Genomic DNA, 24,024 nt, shown 5'->3' with positions numbered 1-24,024 from the left:
GGGGATCTAAGAAGTTAACTCCCTGGTTCGTCAGTCGTTGTGCTGCTCTAGGAGGGCAGTGTTTGGCCCTCATGCAGCAATACATACATTTACAATTGTGTCAGCTTCTGGTGGAGTCTTTGGAAGTATGTCACCATTAAAGAATGTGTTTGGACTGGTGGTGCTAGCCCAAGGCCACACTGTAGTTCTGTCTCCTTAGCAAGCTTCAGGAGGCAAACAGATACCTGCATAGTCCTAATTAGAAAGACATTATGTATTTTCACAGGTAAAATAATGTGCAGCATCAGCTGGAGCAGTTAATGCAGTCACTTATGAATGCTCAAGTGTAGGTAATTAAGTATTTCCTATGGTCTGGATCAGTGCAGAGATCCCTGTTACAGCTTTGGTTGGTAGTCTGGAAGAAGGGATTGTTTTATGCTTAATTCAGAATGACATACAAGTAATCCTAATAATAGAAGGAGGAAGGTACCAGAACTCCTAGGTGACCTATTATCTAGAGGTCCTCTGTGCAATGCCTGTGGTTTTTATTCCATGTTGTCATGAATAGGTGATTTAGATTTCTTAAAGAAGCCTTGTGAAAGGTATTAGCAAAAGCATTTTTAATATGGTGTTGTGAAAGTGCAATATAACAAGCTTCAATGTCAATGTTCTCTCTGGTACTCTGTGGCACAGTTGTTTGAACAGTGATTCAAAAGGCATAAGTAAAGCTACCAAGGCAGAAGTCAAAGTTATGCTAAAAGGTTACACACAATACCAGTCACTTACCAAAGATCTGCCATTGTAAATGGTCTCAGCCTTGAGAGGCTCAAGGGAAAATCCCTGCTGTGCAGCCAGGCTCTCCAGCTGGTCAGCTGGGAGAGCTCAAAGAAAATTCACTTCATTTGTCATATATATGGAACACAGTGGCTGACTTTTACTGAAATTGCATGCAGTGAGAGAGGTATGTGTGAGGTTTCTTGTACCCACAGCCTTCTTTGTTCCTTGATAAACCGGTCTAGGAAAAGCCATCTGCTGTTGTTGTGTGAATTGGCTGATCAGTGTTCCAAGGTCGTAGGCACTGGTGCTGACTTGGGTCACTCTGCTCCTTTGGGGGTTTTCAGAGAACACATGAGAACTAGAGGAGCTCTTGGCCAAGCTGTGGCCCAGGCCATGACCTCTGTTGGAGCCTGTACCAAACTAGTGCTGGTTTGGTCATGTGGCTGGGTGTACCCATCACACACCCATTACTGTGCTGGAACGGGCATGGAGCCCAAGGGATTGCATCCAGAGTGCCAGAATTTAACAGAAGTGAAAAAAGCTGTTATGAAGCTTGAAATATGTATTGTAAGGTAATAAGCTGATTCAGATGGTGTCTGGTACGTCTAGAAATCAGCTGTCCCAGAGACATAGTGTGTGATTTGAGCTGCCACCATGTTTTCCATGAAAGATGATGCATTGAGCCTTGACTGTTACAACATAGGACATGTCTAAAGTGTAAATGGGAACTCCTCCAAGCTACAGAAACAGAAGTGACCATCAAAAACAAAGAAAAATATCTAGTGGCTCTTGTGGAAAATGGCAAAAGAAGATCCAAGTGCTGCATTGCTTAAAGAGGAGGAGAATGTTGGTGCTTGTGCACTACTGGGTGTACAGAGGCCAGATAAGCAAGAAGTTTTCAGAGCCTGAGCAATCATTCTTGAGGTTTACCTGCCCTACTACATTTACTTGAATTTTCTTTTTCCTAAGCTTTAGAGAATAAGATAATCATGTTTGTGTTGCTGAATTATATAATTAGTTAAATTTGGTATGATGTCCAATAAATAGAAAAGTTATTTAAGGGGTGTGTGCTCTAGAAGTGAAAATCAGTTGTTTCTGTAATATTTTGAACATTTTCTTGAGTTGTAAGCATTGCTAGATAATGATTTTTCATCTTTTAACCAAAATATATGTTTAATGTTATTATCTAAACCTAAAGACTATTTTGAATTGGGCTTTTTTACTAGCATTTGCAGTAGTTGAAATTGTGTATGTGTAATGATTGGAAAAAAAATGAATTTAAGCAATGCTTCTGTAGATTACAGTTGGTATTGGGATTTTTTTAAAATGCATTATCTCGCCTTTGAATGAGTTGAACTTTATCCATCAGAAACTGAAAGTGTGGTTCAGTCCAAAGGATTTAGGAGGATTCTAAATAACATGAATTGAAAAAGTTCCTCAAAGTGGATATATATGGCCCATTGAAACCTGCATTTGAACTATGTTTTCTGCAGAATGTATTTTATTTGTTAATAGGGCATTCCTTTTTAGTGTGTGGTAATTTGTTAGCAGTGAGTAACATGGACAATTGATGTTGATTTGGGGATTCAATAAACTAGGAATGATACTAGAAGTTCAAATGCTGAGTGACAATAGTGCCAATCCAGGATGTCTTTGAGGAAGTCTGGAAAACGTTGGTAGTGACAGGAAAGCTTCATTAAAAACTTTGAGTCCTGTCAAATTATTTCTGAATAATGTGTGGATTTCCAAAAGATCGTGGCTTATCTGCCAAATCTAGTTCCATGCAGAATTAGATTTCTTTGTGCCCACAATAACTTTTTCTGGTATTTTATATTTTACACTCAAACCTCATAGTATTTTTTCTCTCCAGTTCCCCCCTAGTGTTGAGAGACTTGAGATAACACTTTAATATTGTAAATTTTTGAATGATTATTTAATTAGAACTAAGTCTAATATCAATTGAAATACAGGAATGGAGGCAGTAAGAACCAGAGATTTAGTGAATGTACTTAATGAGTTTTTTGCTTTAGAGATAAATATCAATAAAAATATTTTCCCTCATGGGGAAATACATACATACAATCTTTGAAAGCTCTGAAGCCAAGCAGAGGAATCTCAAGACGTCTAACTGAAGCAAAGGATTTTACATTCAACATGGGGTATACCATATGTCTTTCAGGAACAGGATTAACAAGACTTAACAGCTTTTTAATACATCTTAGTGTTTTAAATTTGTGATGTGTTTGATACATTCCTAATAGAATTTCTGCTCTCTTATAGTTCCTTGTTGCAAACAAAGTCTTGCATATGAAATAGTTTTGTTAAAATGTTATTATTGCTTTTTAATTATCTTAAATGCAAATGGTTCATTTTAAAGATGATGTTACATTTTTTTTTTCCCCTCAGGAAAAAAAATGGTAAATTTCCACTTAATTAGGAGTAGTACAGTAAGAGCTTTAGGTCCAGTGGATTCTTTTGCAGAACAAACCATGTTTTTCATACTCTGTTATTCACACCTTGGGTTTATATCTTGAGTAATTTCCTTCTATATCCACTGTATCTTGAAAAATAATTATCTTGGAATAATTTTTTGAAAATTTAATAAAAGTACAGTTTGTGGCCCAAAACACATCAGAAGGGAATATTTTAGAGTCAAGGGCACATGCAGATTGTATTTTCTTTTTGCACAGACTTGTTGCTTTGTCCAACATGAGCATGCCATTATTTGTGAATTTTATGTGCACCAAATGTTACAATAATCTTTGCCTTCCATGGTTAAGTGGTTAAAAAATGGAATGGGTTTTTCCTGGAAAAAAAGTCTCTTGGAAAATCAACTTCAGAATCACAAACGAATTTTGAATTAGTATGGCTCATAAATCAAGGAAAGTGCTAGCAGCTTTACAGCCCTTTCATTCAGGATTAATCATTTGGAATAATAAGACTTTTCAGTCTTATTTGAGAAGGTAATAAAAGGTGAATGATATGCTGATGTTATCACAGTGGGTATTTTGCAGGTTTGGAGTTGGGGTGGTTTCTTTTGTTTGTTGTTGTGGGTTTTTTTGGTTTTTTTTACAAGACTGGTCCATTTACATTAACAATACATCAGATTGGGTAATCTTGCATGAATATGAGATTTTGGGTGGGCAGTCTATAAATATTCTAGATTTCTCACTGTCTTCTGCGTCTGCTTTCTCTCATAGAATATGCAGGCTAATGTGATGGAAGACTAAAAATTGTTTATGAATAGTACAAAGTAGCTGAAATAAGAAGTTTGAAATCATCTTTTTACCAGTGAAGCTGTTAGAGGAATGAATCATTTGTAATTGCAGACTGTTAAAACAAGGAAAGTCTTAATATCCTTGTACCTGTTTGTGTTAATGTTTTATTGCTGAATGGAATTTCTGACTATGAGTTGTTTTGAAATAAGATTCAATATTTGTATAGGCTTTTGAGGAAATTAATATAAGCATTAGTTGACAGTAACTATGCCAGGTCCCATTATGGGTAAGAATTTAACTTTAGATACTTATATTTACGTAAAAGGAAGTGTAATGCTAGAACATAACGTGATTAGCATATATTGGTGATGGAGTTTTTAAAAATAATCTCTTTGAGCAAATACTTTTAGGTTTAATCTGTAGTGTTTGTGAACAATATCAGGATATCTGTTGGAAAATACATTTAATAAGTAGCTGCATTTTAAAATATGCTACAAGAGAACATGCATTGACAAGCCCTAAAAATTTTAGAATTATTTTTTCTTGATTTGCTTGCACCTTTATACCATTTATACTCTGATCAGCTTTTCAGCTCCTCTCCTACTCACTTTTCTGTAATTTGAAAGTGAAGCACAGTAGTATTGTAGGTTGGTCGTTAGGTACACCATCTTCTACCATGAGGTAGAGCCTGGAGTCAGAGCTCTACTGTGCTATCATCTCCATACACAAAATCATTTATGATTTGCTATGCCTCTTGGGGACTGTAATGACTACCTGAAAATGCATGCTTAATTCCCATTTCACACATCAGATTTGAGAAAATAGACAGTCAGAAAGGGGATGGTTCTGTTTCAACTTTGTGGTTTCCCATCTGTTCCTTGCATTTCAGCTGTGCTTGGGGTGTTGGTGTGGCACCCAAGCCTCCAGCAGCTGAACCATGCAGAGTGGAGGGCCTTGATTCATTTCCCTTAGCTGCAGAAACCAGGTGGTTCTCCCTGAGTTATCATTTCAATGACATGATCTAGTTTTAATCCCTGCCCAAGGCAAATCCATTGTTTGCACAGCTGATTGTACTGCACCATCAGCTTTTTGTTGGTTGCATCTCATAGAGAAACAGTTTCATGCGGCTTGGTCCTATCAATGAGCCACACACAGTGTCTGGAAAGATCGACCTTGCCAAGGTCCTTCTAAAAGAAGAGATGAGAATAACCATTCTTGGACACTGGAAAGTTTTTACAGAGTGCTGGAGCTCATTTAATTGGTTTGTTGTTGTAATTTGTTTTGTCATATCTTAGAGTATGAGTAGTTGGGCAGGGCTTTTTTTATGTTGGTCTTTGGTGATTTTACACAAAGAATCCCATATTGTGTCTCCAGTATTGTATCTGCAGTAGCAGAAAGAGCTTTGTGTCATCTCAGTTGTTACTATTGATTGTGGTGTTTCTTTCCTTTTTTGGGGTTGGGATTTTTTTTTCTTTTTTTCCTCCTGGATTTCTGTCCCATTGTGGGTAAATTTTAAATTAGCTGCTGTTAATTCAAAGTTCATCTAGTCTGGATATTGTAAATTTATGCATAAATGCATGTAAAACTACTTAGTACTTTTTCAGTGTGGAAACTTGGTTTCAACAGGGTCACTCGTTTCTTTATGAAAAACATAACAAACTTGGCCTGTATACCTCTTTTATATAAAGCCATCTTGTGTAGAAGCAAAATACTAGCTTGTATTCCCTTATACAGGGATTGTTTTGTATGTGTGTCCAAGCCTAACTGTTTATTTTCTTTTTTTTCTCTTCTTTTACTTTAAAAGGTATTTCTCAAGAGTGACCGGGTTGCAAGAATGGTCCACAGTGGAGGATGTTCTGCAAGTGACTTTAGAGATGTTTTTAAGAAAAACATAGAAAAGAGAGTCCGAAGTTTGCCGGAAATTGATGGATTAAGCAAAGAGACAGTGTTGAGTTCTTGGCTAGCCAAATACGATGCCATATACAGGGGAGAAGAGGACTTGTGCAAACAGCCAAATAGAATGGCCTTAAGTGCTGTATCAGAGCTGATTCTGAGCAAGGAACAGCTTTATGAAATGTTTCAGCAGATTCTAGGTATCAAAAAATTGGAGCACCAGTTGATTTATAATGCCTGCCAAGTAAGTATTGGTGTCATTTGGTTTTGTTGTGTCCAGAATATCTCCCCTCTGCCAGCAAGTCCTCCCTGTGTGTAGAATCCTTCAATTTAAGGTACATCTCTGCAGTCCAAGGAGATGAGACTGCTCAGCAAGGAGTCTTTGCATGATCTGATTGCTGCTGAGCACATGGATAAAGGGTTTGCAGAATACATGGTACTTGTGCTACAGGGCTCTCCTTTTACAGTCACAGCTCACAGGATTTGAGTGATTCTGAGGAATGTGCCATGGTCTGCATACCCTCTGATTAGTGGTCTGTACACGAATACCCTCGTATGCATGCACATACCTTTCTGAGCCTGTGTGTTACTCTTTAAAAGAAATTTGCTGCCATAAATAGATGAGAGGTGATTCAGGCTCCTCTTGGACATCCAGTGTCTAGAAGGTTCAGGTGTCAGAACTAAATGTGCTTCAATTCAAGCATCCTCTAACAAAGCTAGTTTTCATATTTCTGCATTGTTGTTTTGTTGAATAAGTGATTTTTCCTGTGAATTACTGAGGCCAAGACAGTCCATTCAACAGTCATATTTAGATTTATATGTATAATCTCTCACTAATCAGTAATATAGTTGGTATGTAAAAATATTTTATTAACTATCGTTCATAGTGATGGAAGTGTAAATTAGCAGTTACTTAAGGAGGAAAAACCTGAAGAAGAAGAAGGTATTTTTGCAAGTTCCACGACCAAGCAGCATAGATGAAGCATCACACATCTTCTTACACTGTCTATAAAATAGTCAACCAGATTACAGCTGAAATGTTTTTCATATATTATGCTGAAGGCTGGTTTGTAGTTACAGGCCATCTTAATATAGGAACAAATTACCTGTGTTAGTGTAGCATGAAATCATGTATCTATTACATGATCTAAACATCTGCAGTATGTAACACTTTGCTGCATCAAATTATGAGCAGTGTTTTGAATTAAAAGAAAGTATTCCTTCTTTTTTTTTTTTTAACCTTGTTTGTCCCCTCTTTTTTTCCTTTTGCCTCTAAATTCACATTCTTGTAAATCACTTAGCCTCTGGGATATGTGGGTTGGTAACAAGATGAAGAAGCAATGAAATCTGGGGGAACAATTCTGCTTATTTTTGGGAGGGTTCTATGTACAGTAGAACACAGAGGTGTGGGAGGCAGTTTGGATAAGTCCTCAGAAGGTCATTCAGTCCAGCTTCCTGCTCAAAGCAGGGTCAGCTGTGAGGACAGACTAGGTTACTGAGGGCTTTACCAGGCAGGTCTTAAAACTTCTAAGAATGGAGACAGACTGTGCAAACCTTCTAGGCAACCTGTTCCATTATCTGGAAACATGAAAAAACCACTATTTTTTGCCAAGTAGATAACTTGTTGCTTATAGTAGAAACTCAGTATGGATTCCTCTGTCCTCTGGTGATTGCTAAATCTTGCTTTGTACATTGCTATGGGTGGTCAAAATCTGCTGCTAGTCTGCATTGGACTAGAGGAACACAAAAAAGTATGACCTGTAGAACTTTGAACAATTGAACAAGACTGTTCCCTTAGTCTAGAAATGGTTTTGATGATACATCCACTAGGTTATTGTATCTGTATACTTGAAGGCATCTTTATATTGGTTCGTATCTATATAAAATTTGATTGACCAAAACTGGCAAATATCAACAATTTTCTGTCTTAAATTCTTGGTCCATAACCCACAGAGAGACTGAAACATCCTAGTGGCTATTTTTTGTCTTCTGACATGGAAGAATTTTGAGCATGGAATGGTTGTCTTTTCTTATTTTTTACTTGCAAAGTAAATAAAATAACCTTGTTGTGGGTAAGAAGGGAGAAAGATTGACCACCCTGACATGTGCAAAGGTGACTCAAGGGAATTAATAGAAGGTGCTTCTCTTGCTCTTCCTGCTTTTGAGCACTGAAGGCTGCAAAATCTCCCATGCAGGGCTCTGACATACACACAGTGTTTACCCCGGATTCATGTAGGTATTAGAGGATGGAAGGTAATGAAAATCTACTTCTTCAGGAGCAAATACATGAGCACCTATGTACTTCAAGCTGGAAAGAATGTAGAGGGAAAGGCTTCAAGGCTATACCCTTGTTTGGGGTTCTAGCTTTCTGCAGATTTTAGTCTGCTGAGGCAAGGATGAGGTCACTTTGCTGAAGCAAAACCTTCCATTATGTACTCTAACAGAGTTGCTACCAACAACAATTTTCATATCCTGTTCCTGTGGTCCAGTCAAGCACATAATGAACAAAAGTTATGAGGACAAGTCTGTTGCAAAGGAAAAGACAACAATCATACCTAACCTTGCCAAGAAGAGCAGTGTAGACAGCAACCAGTCTCTGATAATGTAATATCTTTTCTCCTTTGGTGAAATCCCTTACTTCTCATTATAGTTTTAATAATATTTTAGTTTAGACTGTGTCTCATTCTTTTCTATTGACAGTCTATTTATAGAAGATAAGATGGAGTTAGTCTCAAATTTCAGTCGGCACCAGCAGTTTTCATTCTGCCCTAGAAGCCTCTATCTGTCTTCTTATGGAAATGCTCACTTTCATTTCCCTTTGCTGCTGCTGTTTAGAATACTAGGGACATGCAGATAATGACAATCAATAGTGTCTGGGAGCAGTGAGATAAGTCCAAGACCAAATAGATGTTAAAATTGTATTTTTGATAGAGGTTTTGATTAGTTTGGCTTCTAGCCTGTTCTTCTAGCAGACAATCAGATATATGAAATTCTGTATATTTTCCAGCTCTGAGAAACAGCTACCCTTAAAAGCAAATCTGTACAGTTATAATTTGTGCAGAAAACTCTTCTTTCTCTCTGCCTTTTTTTTTTATACCCTCCAGTCCTTTGGAAATAGGAAACAGAAAAATGTCTTACAATTTTGATGATAAGAGTAAATTATCCTGCTCCTACAGGGCTGCTAAGCAGACAAGGGTGCTCTGTATAACCTCAGGAGGTATTGTCTGGCAGCCTCCTCCTTGCAACTTCCTCAGCATTTAGAAACTTTTTATTGAATTTCAGCTGCTTCTGCTCCCCAGCCTGTTCCTTCAACTCTTAAACCAGTGGTATCTTGATATCTCAGCCCAGCAGACAGTTCTGCTGGGGTGTGCATTCCTGCAGGTCCACACTGGTTGCCATTCTCTATTTTTTATGTTATAACAGTGAAACCACCAGAAAGCATTCATTCAACCACCAGAAAAAATAATCAGAAATAAAGTGAATCATAATGTCAACTCTTGGACACTGTTAAATGGAGTCCACATAGTTATGAGAATTTTATGCATTTTTCTTTGAAGAATAACTTTTTTCACAATCTTTTAACATACACTAAATGCCTAAGTTTGTACTTTAGGTAGTGAACATTAACAAGATGTTCACATTAGGATGCTGAGGACTTCTGTGATCTTGTTTTCAAATCCACAATTTAGAGAAAGGCCAGCAACTGCTGTCAACCACCCACATCTCTTAGTGATTAAAAAGGTTCAATTTTGTAAGTGTTAAGACTTACACCTGATTTTTATTTACATTGTGTTGCCTCACTCTGTGTTTCATGATAAAGAAATGATTGCCAGTTAGGTGGAAATTAATAAGCTCCTTGACTTGCACTTGAGATGCTTGGCCCAACTGTTTAAATTTCTTTGATTTACAGAGATCAAACATGTTACTTTTTTTTTTCTTTTTCTTTTTTTTTTTTTTCTTTTTTTTTTTCCTATTATTCACTGGTGTAGAAGATAACTAACAGGAGTTTATTTTATTTCAAAAGTGCCTTTTTAGGGTTGCCTTTTTTGGCTGATCTAAATCCCCTTCTTGGGTGCCCAGAGAAGAGAACAATACTTTCATAATGAAAGAATGCAAATTGCATTCAGTTTTCTAACAAGAATAAATAATTTTTAGTATAACAGAACAGTTTTTAAGAAGAATTATTTGCTAAGTGTTTTAGCCTTGACAGTTTCAGGAATCAACCACAAACTAATTTTTTTGGAAATAGCTTTAGATGGTACTTTGCTAGAAGATACAGTTATCTGCTTAAAATACTTGAATTGTGTTTGATCCTTGATTATCTTTAGCTTTTGCAAGATGTAACTCTTTGTGTGTCTAATATTGAGAACAATGGATTATATTGTATCTTCCATAATAAATATTTTTATTTTTTAATTCTAGGAGTAGTTTCTGTCAAGAATTTCTTCTGACTGAAGTCTGCTTACGGTGCTCAATAATGGTGCTTAATAATGATGGTTATGGTGCTTTCACCCAGCACTTTTCTGAAGTCCAGTTAATTATGCAGTTTTGGAAATAAGTCAGATTAAGAGCAATTTAATTTGTAGCAAGGCTGTCGTGATTTTTGCATGTTTTGAATTCTGATCCTTTCCTTGGTAAAATGGTGAAAAGTAGTGCAGTTATTTCACGGATCACAGAATTTCTCATACATCTGGATATTTTTATACCCTATATGTTATGAGGACAAGTGTGAGTTTATGAAGCACAAAGAACAATGATATCTTTGTACAGGAAGTTTCAGTGGATGTTGATAGTCTTCTTCTTGAAGTAATTAAACAAGTACTAAGGTTCTGTTTAGTTTTTAGACCAGAACTTAAACAGATTCATTAATTCCTTCAGTTGAGGCCTGACACAGGAAAAAAATTTGGTTTGGGCTGTATATTCTGGAACACATAAATATGTATATCTGCAGGTTTTTTAGTCACAAGAAAAGACACAGACTCTGTGAGATGCTATAATGTGACCAGAGCTTCTGTTAAACCAGTGTATTTCTGATGGTCACCAACATTCCTTACTTCATGCACAATCACACCTTGTACAGCAAAGTAACCTGTGAAAAATATTGGCCAGGTCCATTGCTGTATTTTCAAGGTAACATCAGTGGTTAGCTAAGACATTCACTGGTGTCTTAAACGTCCCACAGAGCTCAGAATATCCTTTCACCTGGCCCAAGATATTCCCATTGCCCTTTAAAATAAAAAAAAGTAATCCCCTACCACAGTCTTTATACTTCATAGGAGATCTGCTACTTTCAGGCTTTACCTGCTGCGTATTTATTGCTGGGTAGCTGATGCACAGCCCCAGCATGGGGCAGGGTTTTTTTGCTCTCTAGATAAAAGAGAATTTTGCAGACACTGCAGAGTGGATGCAGACAGGACAGGAGTGAGGGTAGAAGCTGCCAGGCCTCTCAGTGGGCAGAAAGGACTGCAGTGATGTGAGAGATGTCTGGGGAGAAGAAAAGCAGTGATTTCGTGGGACTGTGGGAGGCTGTAGAGTTATAGTTAGTATTCAAGTTTTGACTGGATTTTTATATGCTAAATGTGAGTCTAGAAAGCTTCTGCACATTGTCATGGGATAATAGTGATGTCCTTCCTTACGTAAAGAGCAAGTCAGTCCTTTAAAATTGTCCTATGTGTCTGTCAACCTGAAAAGTGTTTCATGCCTTTTATAGCAGAAAAATTCAAATAATCACACTTCAGGCTTATTCACACATCTGCTTTTAGTTTCTAGTACCTGTAAATTTCAGAATATATCTTCCTCCATGCTGTCCTCTCACCAAAAAAAAAGTTTGCTTTCTGATTGATTTTCCCTCTTCAAGGGGAAGAAATATCTGCCACTGTCTGTTCTTGAGCAGAATAATTCAAACCAAATATTTCAATAGAAGAAATAAATTGTCATTTCCTGCAGGATTTTGGATGTTGCCTTTTATTCATGAGATGTCATTTCTGATTACATGCATATAGGATTTTAGTATAAAGTTATTTCAGTTGTTATATTTTCTTTTTTTTTTTTTCTAAGGTGCTTCACTAGTATTTTACCTCCATTCGAGAGGTTTGGAAAGGTCTTGCTCAAACAAAAAAAATTTCAGTGTTTTGGGGAGCAGTGCTGCAACCTCAGCTATTCCTCCCAAGATTACTTCTGTAATCTTCTTGTGAGAAATTCAGAGCTAAAATGAATGGTGTTTGTCAGGCTAGTTTGGATTTTCAGCTTAATGATATGAGTTCTGATGAAAAAAGAAGTCTTGTAACCCCAGGTGCTTCAGTTCTGTTAGCATGCAGTGATGGTATTTAAATAGGCTGGAGCAAGAGTGATTTAGCTCCTGTAAATAAATTTTTTTTTCTATAATGGCAGAGTTTGCTTTGGGAAAAAAGTCTATGATTGGCCCAAAGGTTGCTGATTTGTTCTCACTTATTCTAATGATAGAAGAGTGACGGAAAGAATATTAAAACATCCTTGGAAATGCCAATTACTTTTTTACCATGCTTAAGTATCTAACTCTGAACAAAGTTTAGAAGCCATGCAAGCTACATAATTAAATACTTTGAATTATTTTTGTTTGTAGCTAAACGAATACTGTGAAAATACCAGGGACAATTGGTGTGTTGGCACCATTTCAGTACATTTTCAGTACTTGAAATATTGCAGTATCCTTCTTATTCAGCTATTGGATGAAGAAAATTGGCTTTGACATACACTTTTAAAATAAAAACAAGTGGATCTTCTGAAAACCATGAAACTATTCAAACCTCTATTTGTCCAGTATAAGCAGTAAGAAAAAAAGTCTGAAGGACAGTTTTGCACTTTTATTTTAAGATTAAATTTATATGAGGATTTTTCCGTCCTAGATCTCTTTATGCATATGTGGCTTCTGTTCTGCATCTGCATGAGGGAGTTGGATATTTAGGGTGTCTAGTGAGAGAGTATCAGCACTCATTAACTAGTGGATTTCCTTGTGTTGTCTGAGTTGGCCTCCTCATAGGCCTGTTCTCCTGTGCATCACCTCTCTTGTCATGAGAGCCTGACTGGGAATCAGCAGAGAGAAGCTGGGAATCAGTCACCCATCTACCCTGCTCTCTCTTACACCTTCTATGAGGATGGAAATCATAGATACTGGGATTTTGGCTGCAGATCTTTGTTTCAAGCTGCTTTGTTTTCTGATACTGTCTTTGGCATTCACTGAGTGAAGGAGCAGCAGTAGAATGGCTGTGTTAGCACAAAGAAATAAGGAAGTTGTTTTGGGCTTTGTTGAAGGAAATCCTTTTAAGCTTTTAATTTTACCTTGCCTGTGTTTCTTCCCCTAAATACTCTTCTGGAGCTTTAATGAAGTAATTATTGGTGTTTTGACATTTGCTTGAGTTTTAGATCCAAGGGAGTTAAGCTTGCCTGAACACTCAAAGCCAAAAATATCCAGCACTTGCACTTACATTAAAATCACCAGTGCATTTGACTCATCATGTTTTATATTACCAGATGAGAATAAAATTTGTCTACTTTGGTATTAAGGAATAAAAATAAATCTTTTCTACCAATGGCTGTTGTATTTTTTTTTTTATTTTTAATCTTTTTAAAGGAGAGATTCTATGTCTTCAGGCAGGTGAATACAAAACAAATCATTTTTACAGCCACATTTCCAGACTGATGATTAAGTTTATGAATATGTCTGGCTGCTAGCTTATATGTGAATTTGAATGAATCCCTGTGAGCAAGCTGAACAAGTTAATGACCCTTGGCATGAATTTGTCACTTGTTCTTCTTATGGCATGATAGTAGTCTATATTTCCTCTTTATCAATTTGAAGTAAAGAAGTTTTGCCTAGACAATCACTTGTTTCTCTGCAGCATTTTTCATCCTGAGGTGTCTTCAGCAGCCAGTGTGAGGCTACTTCTGTGGAAAAGCCACAGGAAAAGAATGACCCTGTTTCTGCATCTCTCTGACTCACTGGTGGTGAATTTGTTGTTCAGAAGAATAGATGCTTTTTTCCCCATTTTTGGAGTTTTTGGAGTTTTTTTCTTAGCTCTTCCTTCTTCAGAGGAAGTTTCTTTGCAACTAGCTGCCACAACAAGGTCCGTGGGGGTTCCTGCACCCCAGTCACTCCAGAGGTAAAGATGCAGATGAATGTGGAAATGAGCTGTCTCTTCCTCTCTCTCTCTCTCTATTTATATATGATAGATACATATTTTGGCCGTAAACTCAATATCAGGAAGAACTTCTTTATGTTGAGTGTGTCAGACTGTCAGAAAAGGCTGCTCAGGGAGGTCCCATCTGTACACTTAGGTTTGACTCTGCCGTGTCAGGGAGGTTGGATTAGATGATTTCCACAGGTCCCCTCCAACCCTTCCTATTCTGTGATTCTGTGATATTTTAAATAGAAATGTAATAGCAGCTCCATAATACAGGATGGAGTGCCCTGTGCAAGAGTAATTGTTCATGTAAAAAGGCTGAGAAATCTACAGCTCTCTTTGAATGAACTATAATTCGTGTGGGGTTTTTTTTTGTCCACTAGGAAGGCTTGTCCTAAAAATCAGAGAGCTCTCCGGACACCTTTTCAGCTGTCTCCTCTGTTGTCCTGATCTCTAATCTCTCAATTTCTAAGCTTTCAGGCTGTCCACCCCAGATATCTTCTCACCTTGAAATTGGATTGATTCTCAAGAGAAGAGCTATCATGCAGGGAGATGCTGTGTGCCCTTTCATTTATTCCCATCCTTCGTATTACAAGCCTCAAGGATAGTTGTTCAGATTCAGTCTGGTGTCTGTGCTGAAGCTGTCTGATTTGTGATTAGATGTTCATAATTTCAAACTTCTGAAATGTTTACAAGGAAGTGCCTATTTCTCTCTCTACCTCTATAGGTAGGTGAATTTTAAACTAGATTGTTAGACTGAAGAGCCTTAAACTGTTGTCTTTTGGGCCTCACTCCATAGGTCAGAACCTTCATAGATAGTAAAGTCAAATTCTCGTGGTGCAACACAAATCTGAAGTTTGGCTTCTTATACATTAACCTCTGGATTAAATCTGATTAAATCTGTTCTTCAGTCCTTACTCAACTATTTGGGATTTTTTATTTTGTGGATAGGTATCTATACATCACACCACTACTGACTCCTAGAAACACATGGAAATACAGAACATCCTCCAGCTTGTGCTATAGAATGGAACAGAAAGGGAGAAAATTGGATTCCATTTCTGCTATCTTCTAGCTTCTCCACATCATATTAACAGAAAGTTGTCAGCCTGAATTCTGTCTAGCCAAGTCAACAATATTTAATTATTTATAAAAAATATTGACATGATATTAAAGGTGCTTTTGCTTACTTAATGCAATTCTCATTAACATTTACTGCCCTAATTGTGTATATTCCCTTTGGTTTCAACACCTGAAAGAAATTCTTACCAGTGATTAATAAGGCGAGAAAACATTCTGTATGATATTTTTGGAGAGTGAGTAGGGTAAGCAGAAAGAGAGGGGATTTCCTTATGAAACAAGGATGACTTCAGGAAAATAGGAAACACTGTCAGCCACTTTAGGACATAAATATGCATATACCAACAAGATTTGCATGCTAATCTTTCTGTTGTCTTGGATATGGTAATCTCTGTGCAGGTGGTGGGAGAGGAGGAGGGTGGAAGACTTTTCCTAAGGAGGATCAGGACATGAGTCATAACTCATTTAAGGCCCATCACTTCCTGGCTAGGGTGGGTGTGGGAGGGTATTCCCTAGGCAGAACCTGAAACTAAGTTGTATTTAAGGTGACAGCCAGTATCTATTTCAGCAGGGTCTGGGGGAAGGTGAGAGAGAGAATAAAAACGCCCATTTCTTTGATCATCTTATTCATGAGGGATTACCAGTGCAGCTGGGACTTCCACAGTATTCATGGTAGGCTGTACAGATAACTGCTTAAGCACTTGAAATAACTCTGGAGGCTTTTCTGTCTCTCCATTGATTACCTAGGGACCCTACATTTCTGATTTAAAAGATACTTTATTTAGATGGTTCAATAGGCTCTGTAAATAGCTCTAACGCTTTCTGCCCTGCCTAGCTGTAGGAAGAGCACTCATACAAATAAGAAGACAAAGACTTGAGAGAAAAAAAAATAAAGTTAAGCTATTTTGTGTGTGGATATTCACAATTTTGTGGTGGCAAATTTGGGGTGGAAGGCATTTTCATAGTTAGCAACAACTGAAAAGTTTGACCTTTACAGTGTGGAAGACAGCACTGTGATGAGTGTGAAAAGTCTGTCTTTGTGGTATCCCTGAAATCCAATATGCAGATGTGAAAACCCAGATACAGTTAGATAAAAACATGCTTACAGTATGGCATATTACATACTTATTTTTTCATTTCTCTTAATAAAAAAATTATGCTTTGCAACCACGTCCTGGATTTATCTGAAGGATGTATTAGTATTTACTGTAACTGAATCTGTAAATAGTAAGAGTATGTCATCATTATTCTTCCTTCTGTCACAGCATAATGTGCTTTCCCTGTGTTTTCATCCTGCCTAGCAGTGGTGGCCAAACATTGTAGTTTCAGCCAGTAAGAAGGGCTTACCTGGGTTTTATCAACTGATCTGTTGCATTGCAAATGCCAGAAGAGAAAAAGAGGCAGAAAATTCAATTGTTTGCAGTGGCACTTCTGACCTGTGCTAACATCTTTTTTCTTCTCTATAATCCCCTACTGATTCACTACTTTGAATCCTAATGTGATTCTAATCGCATCTAATTCTGCAGTTTAGTATTTGTATTCGTTATTTAAAAACAGTGCTGCTCTAGACACCCAGTGGTCTGACTCCTCATCACCCCATGACACTTTTTTCTGAATGACAAACTCTGTCATAAATATCCAAGTCTAAGTAGCAGTATTCTTATGGTACAGTCTTGAAGTTTTCAAAGGCAGTTTTGGATAAAGGTTTCTTATCTTTTCCTTTTGATTGGCTCTTAGGGAGTTTAAGTGTTGTTTCTGTCTGGTTCACTCTGTTTAGGAGAATTGTTGCATATTTATTTAATATATTATGTCTTGGAAAAGGCAGTGTAAGGGAAATCTCTCACTTTACAGATGAGATGAAAATGTTTTGTCTATGCTAATGTTGCTTGAGCTGCAGGGAACTCCAGGAGGATCTCACAAAACTACAGGGGCAGAAGTGTGCCAAGTTGTTATTTCATGTAGCTCTAATGTAGCTAAGCTAAGGTGCTGCATCAGAGGAGATATAAACCAGTGCATGTCCAGGAGATGCTGAGCACGGGCAATTACAACTCAGAAAGACACTCTGGTTTCCCTGTGGTGAAATCATTAGTTCTTTATACAACAGCACCATCATTTTCCTGCTGTATATCACCTTCTTATGCTCTTACAGTCAGTATTGTGTGCAGCTTTTGTCTCCCTCTCTGAAGGATCTGGGGGAGGTCAGGGAGGACTAGAAGGGGGCATGAAAATCATGGAACAGCAGCCTTTTGCAGAGAGACTGAAACTCCTCAGTCTGCAGCTGAGAAGGTCGACAGGGAGGAATGTGGCTGAAGTTTACAAAGTTATGAAGGTAGTGGGTAAGGTGAATGTTGCCTTCACTTGGTAAATACCACACAGCCAGAAACTGGGACACTCAGGAAATTTGTAGGAGATTGAAAATGGAAGCAATGCTTCTGTATATGACTTTTGGAAAATGTCCTGAACCTTTTGTCACGGGGCGTGATGCGGGCAGAGGTTCAAAAAGGGTTGGAGAAGCTGCTGTATAGGTCCATAATTTGACATTAATAGGATTTGCCTGGGTGTACTATATAACATACCACACATTTCCTCAGGCTCTACAACTATCATTAGAGATATTTGCTTTGGAGAACAGCCAGGCCTCAGCATTTTACACAAATAATCTCTTTTGCTGTCCCTGTCACACCCACAATTCTGGTCTATATGGACCAAATTCAGGGGGAGTTTAATGTTGTCATTTTCTTTTTACATTTGTTTTTATTTGGGCTTTTTCCCCCCCTTTCAGAATCTGCTGGTAGTAGTGTCCAAGTATTATAATGATTACAAGGCTAAGTAAAGAGTCTGCAATACTTACAGAAACACTAGCTAAAGACCATTAAGTGTCTAAGTACATGCTGTCAGATTTTTCTCTCCTTGTTGCCTAAACAGACTGCTGTGAATAAATAAATATTTAAAATATCTGTATCTAGGTCAGAGTATCTTTATCACTGAATGCCCACATTGCATAGTGAACAGCTTCTGTGTACCAAATAAAGTATCAACTTTTATCTTTGCATTAAGTCAGAGTCAAAACTAGTAGCAGACTCAGTATGGAGGTGGAGATTTTCTTTGTAAATATGAGGCCTTAGCAGACTTTCTTCAAATGCTGTTATCTCAATACCTAGGCAAAACAGTGATACATGTGCATTATTGAATTCTTTTTATTTGTTTACATACTGCTTGTCATGATTTTTTCATGACGAAACAGATCTCAACTCTTGGAATTTAGGTTATCAGAACACTAAATTTTATGAAACACCATTTTTATAAAATAAAATATATTAAATTTTTTATTTGGGCAATCAATGCAGACCAATTATATGACTGTGTTGTGGAAAGGACCATTCCTATAAATTAGTGAAAATCCTGGCTGAGAGGCTCTGGTTTCTTTTCAGTACACATAGACAAAAATGGTGCCAGGATCTGTTCAAATCCAAATAGACCAAAAAAACCCTCATTCTTAACTGTGCAGACATTACTTTTCCAAGCGTCTTGTTCACAAAATATCAGTAGATCAAAATATGCAATAAAATATTAAAGACTACATTTTAGTAATAATAATAATAATAATAATATATTAATAATTATTATAACAATAATTTATTTTTTGGTTTTCTTCAGTAATGGTAATATTAAGTAAAAGATGCATGTCATTTAGGACATGACATTTGGGGCATACAAAAACACTAAGGTTGTCTAGCAAGGTTAATCAAGTTCACTGTTAATAAAAGGTTTATCACTACTTATAGTTTCTCTAAAAGGTTAATTGCAGTCAAGTAGGAAAGATGATTGATACGGAAGCAGTCATTGACTGAAGCTGCATTGTACAGCTGCACATCACAATATTAAATAAACTCTTGAGAGAGATTTCCTCAATAATACATGGTGTATATTTAATTCTTAAAATGTATTACCATTTACAGTTTTGGCAATGCACAGTTAAATTTTGACCTGTGTACATGTACTGAATGGAGTGGATTTATGTTAGCTCTTCCCACTGTGTACATTGTGGCTAGCTTGAATATTGTATGTACTTCCTTTCCTGTTTATTTTCAAGTCTTATTGTAGGTTTTATTTGGGAGTTTGGTATTGGAAGTTCCTGAATAAAATGAATCATGAGAGACATTTTAACCAGTGCTGAAAACTCAAAAAAACATAATTTTCCAACTTGTATGTAAGGAAAGGACATATTAAATTCAGCTTTGATTATTTTGGAAACTGCCTAAGGGTCCAGACAGTGTTTGATTAAAAAAAAAAAATTAAAAAAAAAAAAAAAACTGTATTTTTAAATTGTATAGTTTTCAGTGTTTTTTGAAAAATTTGAATTATTTTTAATTCATTTAATTAATTAATAGAATCATGACTTTAGATTTTGAGATGGTTTAAATATTTTTATGATAATGATATTTCATAAATCAATATATAGTAAGTTGAATTAATGAATACAAACAATTAGTATAAGTGATATCTTACAAATCAATATTGGAATCAAATAAGCAGGTGCAGGACTTTATAAAAATATTTCAGAGAACAAAATATCTCACCATCTGAGATAGTACATGTTTTGGTTTTGGGGGGGTTTTTTTCAGCTTTTTAGGTAATACCAAGCTTGTAAAAAAATTCTGAGTGAGGTCCTATATCTCATGTACACACTGAAGGTACTCAGGCACGGTTTTTAAAAATATCGATTTGATTGGATTTTATTTTTTTTATTCAGCTGAAGCCAGTGTAGAGTATTTGACTGTTGACTGGCCTTGCTCTTTACCTGCATTATTACTTTTTTTAACAGTATTGACATACTAAAGAGAGTGATATGCTAATAGCTTTCTCTGTTTATCTAAAGACCTTCCATCCCAATTTCAATATTTATGTGATTATGAAACTGCTGCTTACCCTCCTCACCAAAAACTTAAAAAAATTAGCAGTCAATAAGACTTTTGACTAAAAGTACTTTTAGCAGATTTTTGAGCTTTTTGTGGGCACTGTGTTGCCAGAAAACTGAGTGATCAGCTTGGCCAGTTGTCTGAGAGGCAATCTTGTGTTCTGCTAGAGCAAAATCAATACAAAAAGCCTGTGAGGCATGATGGTGCATTGGGAGAAATTGTTTGAACACCTATTATGGGTTTTGGGCCTGTGCAGCTTTTATAAGTCTACTTGCTGCAGAGAAATTGAAAGTAAAAATGGTTTCAGTGGTTGCTGAGTTTTGTCATAAAATTTGCTGAAAACGTGACTGCTGTATTCTACAAGAGAAATAATTTTAAAAGTAGGTGCCTTTTCTCCCTCTTTATTTTAACTGTTCAGATTTTCTCTCTTGGCATCCTTTCCCTTAGGTTTCACTTGATTTTTTTTTTCTTGCACATATTCTCAAACAAAATTCTCCTTATATTTGCCAAAACTAGTGATTTTTGAGGGATTTGTGTATCTTGACTGGGAAAAGGAGTTGAGAAGAGCCAGATATAGGAAATGAGTTTTTAAAAATTATGGTTTACAGAGTTCTGTGAGAAATACACAGGATTTCACTGTCACAGTCTGGGTCATCTGTCAGCATAGCCATTTGCATGATACATGAAAGGGATTTTACAGCATGCAGAGAATATGAGAGTTACAAAATATCATTTTATTGATCTTTTTAATGAACCCTAATTAATCCTCTCTATAATCTATGGACAAGGGAGAGAAAATATCTTAAAAGTAAAACTAAATGGCACAGACTTCTCTGGAAAAGAGGAGTGATGACATTTTCTTTACTTCTACAGCTGTGTCTTGCTTGCTGTGAAACAGGAGGCAGGAGGTTTATCAAAAGGTCCAGCAGTAGCTTAAGAAAGCTCCACACATCCTGCCCTTTAATTAAATCTGGTTTTTACCTGCAATATGATGCAGAAGCAATTTACTTCCATCACGGTCTTATCCTTCAGAAGTTAAGTCCTGTTGCATTCATGTCCAAAAGTGATTGCAGTCATGAACTGGGTATGGCTGCTCTGTTTTGGCCTGACTTGAAATTTATTAATTCTTCCACTTCTCCATATTTGGTTGCTAATCTTGGTTCACAAACTTGGGAAACTTTGGGAATCTCTGCAGGCTGTTTGTGTTCAGTGCACAGTGTCTCCTCAAGTGCTGCACCTTTATTTTTGGACCTTTATTCTTTTCCCAGTCTGCTCCTTTCAAGCAACTCCACCCATGTAAAGATAATCATGGGAACAAATCCTGCAGGCCTGAGAGGGGCCAGGTCCGTCTGACGCAAAAGCTTTTTTGGAGTCAGAGATGAGAGCAGCAAGGACAGTGATCTGAAAACTGCCAGTATTTGCATCTCCTGTACCCATTACCTGCCTGCTGCTTTCTTGACTGATGACCAAACTTGAGTGCTAGGACTTCCCTATCCTCTTCCAGCCTAGCTCCTGGATGCCATTAGTTGCTTCCAAAAAACATTTTTTCCATTACTGTATTATCTCGACAATGTAGATCCAAGTCCTTTATTCCATTTGGTGTATGTTGAAAGTTTTTACCTTAGCTTTCTTGCAGTAGTCAGGGGTGAACCCTGCAGGTTACCTTACTGCAAATAACCTTTCAGCTCAGCAGGGCTCAGACTTGGTTATGTGTGACAAAAGGTAGCTATAAAGGAAAAACAAGCATTGCTGTCACACAGAGTGAAAAAAACTTTGAATTTCATGTTGCAGAAATAAGAGCAAGTGCATATATATGTATACCATCATTTTAGTCATTAAATATAGAGAAATTTATAATGCTATGGGCATATATATGTAGTTTTGTGTTGATGTTACTGTGAATTAGAAAGCTGCAGGGAAGCTAACACAGCAGTAATAAAATAGTCCCATGGAGGAACTATCAGTTTGAGCATTGTGAAGGCAAAGAACAATAAAAAACAATTGCAGAAATTCTGTATTCATTTATACATGAGCTGGTCTTGTTCCTTGGGCATAGGGTATCTGACTTTGTTTGTGTGTACAGTAAAGTAGGTGTGTGCTGGGGGCTTTAGCACAGCATTGGTACCTTTTTTACTTTTAGTTGCACATTAACCAGATTTTTTTTCTAGTCTACAATTTTTCTTTTGGACCAAAATACTCTGCTATATTACAGCCTTGTAAGTAATATAAAAAGAGAAAAAATGTTTGAATGGGAATCACAAAGTCTTCTTCCAACCTGTCAAAATATAGAAACATTCATGTATTCAGTTGTATTTCAGTTCTGTGCTGTTCAGGCACACAAATTAAGCAACAGTTTGTCAAGTAAGACAGCATGATGGTTCTGAATAGTAATTTTTAACTCTGATATGTTTACAGTCTTTCTTAAATGACCAGATAAACTGAGGAGCATTGACTTCACGTAGATTCAAGACAGAGGGCAGCACAACCTGAAGATGTGTCTGGGTGCAGTTTGATTTAGTCTCTGGTAGTGGCTATTTGGAGCTTAACTACTGCAAAAGTGATTTTTCAAAGGTTGTGACCAGAGTTGAACTGATTTTCACAGTAGGGCCCCTGCTAAATGTCAGATCCTTACTTCAAAGCGAGATACTGCTTGAACTCTTTGACAAGATGGTCACCACTTTTCTTATTATGGATAAAGCAATGTATTGTCTGTCGTCTGTCATGATCTCTTCAGAAGCAAGAGAGTGTTTTGGCTGAAATCCTTAAAGCAGAAATTTGGAGTAGAAAACTTCAGTCTATCTTTTAGAAGTGGACGCTTATATGAGCAACTGAAATTCTCTTAATAAGAATTGGGCAACTTGCATTTTGAGGATGCTCCATCTCCAAAGATGATTGCCTTTTTCAGAGTGAGAAAAAATAAAGGCAACTTTAAGCATTAGGAATAAAAATATTTTTGAATTAATAACTTTATGTCTGGTGGTGGTAATTTTATTTTAGAAAGCTGTTTTAATGTCACACCACTGGGGAAAAAAAAGAGATGATGATCTGTCTCTTTTTTGCAAAGTAACTTTATTTACCCAAGTGTAGCCACTCATAATTACTGATTTTTCTGATAAGCTTTAAAAATCATGATCATCTTTGCAGAAAGAAAACCTTACTCATGCTTTTGCTCAGTTGGGAATGTTCCTACTGGATTAACTAGCCCTCAAAAGGAGAGTCAATGTCTTTGCCTTGGTTTTACAAGTTTTCAAAGCCGTATATTTGGCATTCAGGAGAAACATAGGTTTGTTTAGTCAGGACTTCTAATGCATCTAATTTACTGAAAACGGGTCTCTGGTGTCTGTAGAGTGTTCTGTAGTGAGGTCCCTTGCTGCTAAAATAAAAAATGTGAGGTTTAAGTGACATGGGAAGCATCTCTAGCGTTGATGCAATCAGTGAATAGCTATGGTGTGGTACAATTGCTGATGCAGCAAGCTGAAGAGTTTTTTGTTAAATGAAATTTCTATGTACTTTCTTTTTCAATTATCTCTAATGCTGTAATTTTTTAAAAACCATGACTTTATATTTAGGAGTGGGAAGCATTATGTGTGATGCCTATGTAAATGTGAGTTGTTCTTAAAAAAAAAATAAGCAAAACTTTTTTTACAAAGCCTCTGTTATAAATCCTTTCAAACTAGTAGTTTCTTTTAACCAAATTTCAACTGCAATACTCAGAGGAATTTGAGTAGCTGTTCCGCACTATTATATTTGTATTAATTTCTATGCAGTGTCATCCTTTTTTGGTTTTTATTTAACAGTTTGAAAATTACTCCAGTGGTTGTCATAACTTGATATCCACAGATGTCTTGGGTAGGAATCTGGTCCTCAAACATGGAATTAAGGAAAAAGGCACACGTGATGTTAATGATTGTCACTTCACTCATGTAGTGGGTTCTGTCAGGTGTCTCCCTATGTAAAATAGTGGACACAAGTCAGAAATTCCAAATACTATTTATCTTT

General features: G+C 36.8%; 1 protein-coding gene across 3 annotated transcripts in view; it reads left to right on the top strand.

The window, feature by feature from the left end:
• The window catches only part of CADPS2 (calcium dependent secretion activator 2), a 288,930-nt gene that overhangs the window by 91,263 nt on the left and 173,643 nt on the right, over positions 1-24,024 (top strand). For all 3 annotated transcript variants that reach the window (XR_010080295.1, XM_063396763.1, XM_063396762.1), the window contains exon 3: positions 5,779-6,111. Coding sequence is in view for 2 of the 3 variants with exons in the window: in XM_063396763.1 (XP_063252833.1) it covers positions 5,779-6,111 (333 nt within the window). In the remaining variant the exon portion in view is untranslated. The remainder of the gene's footprint in view (positions 1-5,778; positions 6,112-24,024) is intronic.

The sequence above is a fragment of the Prinia subflava genome, chromosome 4 (assembly GCF_021018805.1).
Source record: "Prinia subflava isolate CZ2003 ecotype Zambia chromosome 4, Cam_Psub_1.2, whole genome shotgun sequence".
NCBI lineage: Eukaryota > Metazoa > Chordata > Aves > Passeriformes > Cisticolidae > Prinia > Prinia subflava.
The sequence above is the reverse complement of the archived record's forward strand: the minus strand, read 5'-3'. Positions and strand labels throughout refer to the sequence as shown.